This window comes from Wyeomyia smithii, chromosome 1 (genome assembly GCF_029784165.1).
Source record: "Wyeomyia smithii strain HCP4-BCI-WySm-NY-G18 chromosome 1, ASM2978416v1, whole genome shotgun sequence".
Taxonomy (NCBI): Eukaryota; Metazoa; Arthropoda; class Insecta; order Diptera; family Culicidae; genus Wyeomyia; species Wyeomyia smithii.
The window spans coordinates 125,375,622-125,380,621 of NC_073694.1; the positions used below are offsets into that span (position 1 = coordinate 125,375,622).

At 42.5% G+C, this 5,000-nt stretch overlaps 2 protein-coding genes across 3 annotated transcripts in view; one reads left to right on the plus strand and one right to left on the minus strand.

Moving 5' to 3' along the window:
- Positions 1-5,000, plus strand: part of LOC129718832 (protein max) — a 143,879-nt gene that overhangs the window by 45,074 nt on the left and 93,805 nt on the right. The window lies entirely within an intron of this gene.
- LOC129717175 (uncharacterized) lies at positions 3,986-4,702 on the minus strand. The gene has a single exon (XM_055667021.1). The coding sequence runs from the start codon at positions 4,700-4,702 to the stop codon at positions 3,986-3,988; it is 717 nt and encodes a 238-aa protein (XP_055522996.1).

Sequence of the window (5,000 nt, forward strand, 5' to 3'; positions counted from 1 at the left end):
CAGTTGCTGCTGTTTCTGCTGAATAGATGTTGGTGAGTGAGTCTGGTGTGTCCGATTCTAAGTCGACTTATTGCTCTTCTCTCTGAAGGTGGGTGTCTGTCGGGCCATTGCAACGTTGTAGTTTTGATTGACCTTAGAAAGGTACTGCTGTTCCTCCATTGGCATTCCCACTGTTGACGGATGACATGTTTGCACGTTCTAATGATGTCTTCGCTTGGTACTGCAAATACTTCGCTATCTTCTGTTGCAGTTTTTGCCAATGTATCTGCTCTTTCATTTCCAGTGATTCCACAATGGCTTGGTATCCAGCACAGTATGATTGACGGGTTTTCTTGTAGTTCAAGCTCAATTTTTTGAATCCATGGGTGACGCGATTGACCTTTTTCGATTGCTCCTAGCGCGCTAGCTGAGTCCGTAAAAATTACAGAAGCTGCAGTTGCGCAGACTGATTGTATAGCGTGTAGTATTGCCATTGCTTCCGCGGAAAAGATGGAACATTCTGCAGGTAATTTTCTGCTAGTATCAATATTGTGGCATGTGACTCCGAAGCTTACGTTATCGCCGTCCACAGAACCATCAGTGAAAATATACTGGTGTGAATTGTATGTTGTTTCGCAGAGTGCGCGAAAAAGTTGCTGCGCTTTATGTGGTGGTTCTCCAACTTTAAATTGACGTTTTATTGACCAGTCGATTTTTGGAGTGATTGTCTGCCATGATCTGTCGCTAAGGCGATGTACTGGTGCAACTTCTGGAAGCGTTTTTCCTGTGAGGCATCGGTATGCTTCTTTTGCTCTAGTAAAAGACGGGAAATATTCTGCTGCTTCCCGACTGGTCGGGAATAAACAACGAATTTTTGATGCAAATCGCTTGGGTTGTGGTTTTCAGGGTACCCATATGGTTGAACGGGAGTTGTCCAGATTCGGCCATGATTGAATCAACTGGGCTGGATCGGAAAACTCCGGATGCTTGTCGTATCCCATCATTGTACAGTGGTTGTAGAGATTTCATGTTCGTTAAACTTCCGCCGTTGATGAAACTAATACCAAAGAATAATTTGGGAAGCAGCACCGCATTAGTAATTTGCAACAAAGTTTTTCTCGTTCCTCCATACAACACATTGCCGACAGTTTTTAGGAAGTTGAGAGTAGATTTTGTGTTTCGTCGTATTGCGGCTGTGTGTCGCTTGAAGTTTAATCGCTTATCCACTATGACTCCAAGTATCCTAACATAATCGACTTCGGGAATTTCTGTTTGGTTGATAGTTACATTTATAGGTTGACAATGCTTGCGTTTCCTGCATATATGTATGAGACTAGATTTTTCTGCCGATATACACATACCTTTTTGTTCTGCCCAAATACCGAGCATGCTGGCTGTTTTCTGTAATTGGCGTCTTACTTGCTTAGCCTGTTCATCGGTCGCCAAAATTATGATGTCATCTGCGTATATAAATACTTGCAGTCCTCTGGGGATTACATCGAATATCGTTTCCATCAGTACTAAAAACAAAGTCACCGATAGGACGGAACCTTGTGGGACGCCTGTAGTTTGTGTTTTGTGACTTGACAATGATTCTCCGACGAGTACGCGAAACCGTCTGTTCGTTAAGAAGTTTTGGATAAAATTCAGCATGCGCCCATTGATTCCCCAGCTGCGCACTTTCGAGATTATGTGGGTTTTGTCTGCTTTATCGTAGGCTTTATGTAGATCTATTGTTAATAGTTCACAGTGTTTACCTTCATCAATCGGCTCTCTAATGGCTTTTTCGAGACATGCCAGATATACATCAACACCTCTCCCACTTCGGAAGGCGAATTGATGTTTGTTGAACAGATTTTCTTTCTCGATAAAACCTACAAGTCGTCTGTTAACCGTTCGCTCAAACGTTTTACTGAAGCAACTAAGTAGGGTTATAGGGCGCTGGTTGCCTACTATTTTTTGAATCTTTTCCCGGTTTCGGCAGCGGTACAATAATTCCATCTTTCCAGATACGTGGGATTGTACCAGAACTCCAGACAGTGTTTAGCGATTCCAATGCTGCAACTTTCACACGAAAAGGTAAATGGCGAAGCATTGCATAACTTATGTTGTCAGCTCCTACGGATGTGTTCCCCCCTTTCTCCAGTGCCCAGAAGAACTCTTCCAGGGTGAGCATTTTGTTGTATTCCTCATTCAAACCGCTTTCATTGTTAGTCATTGGTGGCATTGTTGCTGGTGTTTGTGTTTCGTAAATTGATTCAAAAAAGCATGCTAGACGTTCTGCCACTTGTACTGGATATTCGATTGTTTCCCCTTGGATAGTAAGCACTTGTTTATAATTTTTCTGCCGGCCACAGAATACGTTTACTCTGCGCCACATTTCTCTAGTCGGTGTGTGTGGGTTAAACTGGGATATAAACGCGGTCCAAGATAGCCTCTTGGCGGTTTTTATAAGTTTTCGTGACTCATTTCGTGCTTCTTGAAACTCTTTCAAAAATCGTTCTTTTCTGGGATCGGTGTTTGCAATTCGTCTCAGTTGTCGGAGTTTTTTCCTTCTTAATTTAATTGAAGCATTAATTTCGTCGTTCCACCAAGAAACAGAGCGTTTTTCAGTATTGCCTGAAGTTCTCGGAATGCTATGTTCGGCTGCATATATAATTTGCTCGCTTATTTCTTCGACGGAGAATGTTTGATTTCTTGGTAAACGTTCAAGCAGGATAGTTTCGAATTCGTTCCAGTCAGCCCGCTCATGTAACCACCTCCTGCGGTGTTTTAATTCGGGTGTAATTGATAGTGTATTGATAACTAAAGGAAAGTGGTCGCTTGTGTGGGTGTCGTCCTCTACTTTCCAATGCAAACTTGAGACTAGTTCCTGGGAAACAATAGTTAGATCGATAGGGGATGTTTTACCTGTTCGGGGATCGAGTCTTGTATGGTCTCCTGTATTGAGAATCACTAGATTGTGTTTCGCAGCAACGTCTTCTATAATTGTTCCTTTTGGTTCGCTTTGATCGCTTCCCCATAGAGGATTATGTGAGTTAAAATCACCCATTATGACTATTGGAGTTGGCAGTTCTGTTATCAGTTGATCGAGATCTTCTTCCAGTTGTTGGGGTGGCGTATGGCATTGGATATACAACGAGACATATGTAGCTTTTATTGGGTGTTCGACTCGGACTGCGGCTGCTTGCAGTGTTGTTTTCAGTTCAATGAATTTACTCGGTGATGAATGGTGAACTGCGGTACCTACTCCGTTTTGTGTGTGTGATGTTGGTCCTGGTCGAATATTCCATTTGTATTCAGACCGATAAAAACTGTTGAGTAGATCATTACGTGCAAGGCGTGTTTCTTGTACTGCTATTATCGCAGGTTGATGATTGCTTACAAGTAGCTGTAGTTCTGAGTAGCGTCCCATAATGCCATTTACATTCCACTGAATTGCGAGGCAACGTTCCTCTCTGTTCGATTTTTGCTGGCTTTTATTATTTGTTGTATTCAGGGTTTCAACAGAAAGTCCGGAGTTGTTGCATGGCAACGGTAGGTTGGCGGCCGTGCTAGCTGACCCCGGCGCATCTTCTACCTGTACAGGTAGGGAAGGGGCTACTTTCATCTCTTCCCCTCCAAGTTGAGAAGGAATTTCTCTCGAAGACGGTTCGGAGTTCATCCTCTCTCGTTGGTTGACATAATTGTGAAAATCGGTTGGTTGCGTTTCGTCAGTCAAAAATAATGTGTTCTGAGGGTCCATGTATAGTGTAATATTTGCGATGTGTATTAGTTAAATTAGTCAATCATTTCTTCATCGGTGACAGTATCTTCATTAGATGAGGTGGCTACGTTTACAATGTGACTATTTAGTTCGCTATTATCTAGGATATGCGTTACTGTTCGTGTGTCTTGTTTATGCTGTTTCGAAAATCTATTTGGTGGACTATCTGGTCGTCTTTTTTGGTTATATTGGGTTTCCAGTGCGTTGCTAACATGACTTATTGCTGTTTTGTGCTGCCGGCTATCGTTCCGGGACTGCTGTCTGGTTAAAATTCGAGTTTGTTCCTCTTTTGTCACCTGCGAGGGTACTCGTTGTATTTAATTTTTGGATGGAGCTGCCAGGTATTTCGATTTTTTGTGTATGTTTTTCTTCGCTAATTTGTTGTCTGAGTTGTTCGCTTAGTTTTTTCTGTTTTTCCATGGTTTGTTTCAGTGCTTGTTGTAGCTTTGATATCTGCTTTCGCATATCCTCGTTTTCTTCGAGAATTTTTTTGCGCTCGTCCTCACGTTGTTTAGCAAGCTTAGTGAGTTCTTCAATCTGCGGGTTGATTAGCCTCTGTTGTACAGTATTGGAGAACGTACCTTTGGATGTTGTTACTCTTGACTTGTGTGCGTCTTTGGCTTCGTTATATGATAACCCTTCATCGATTTTAATTTTGATTATTTCTTTCTCAACACAATACACCGGGCACTCGCGACTTATCGGTTGGTGGTTAAGTTTACAATTACCACAGTAAGCAGGTTTCCCACATGTTTCTGTGTTCTCGTGTGTTTCAGAGCAATTTTTGCACTTTTCCTCACCTGTGCAGCGCGTTTTCGTATGACCGTATGAGAAACATTTATAGCAGAGCATAGGAGAAGGGTAGTACGGACGTGGTGGTACTCGTAATAGCCCAAACTTCACAAAGTTCGGTGGAACAGTTCCTTTCATCGTCAGTATCATTGAGCCGGTGTTCATTATACCCTCTGGAGTACGACGAGTGATTCTATTTACGTTTAATACACCTTGTTCTCGTAGGTTTTCGCAAATTTCGATGGTGTCAACATCAGCAACATCCCAGCAGGTGACTACACAGCGACATATATTCCGAGTGGGGTGGTAAATCACTTCAACAGGCGTATCATCAATTAGTTTTTTCAGTTTCAGCAACTTTTCTACATGAAATTTACCACGTACCTCAAGCGTATATTTTGTTCCACGAGATTCAGATGTAGCCCCAGCTATAGCACCACCAGCAGCAATCTCGACCGATTTG

Bases quoted from the DNA above. Each gene is read 5' to 3' on its own strand.
- LOC129717175 (XM_055667021.1), bottom strand. From the start codon at position 4,702: ATGAACACCGGCTCAATGATACTGACGATGAAAGGAACTGTTCCACCG.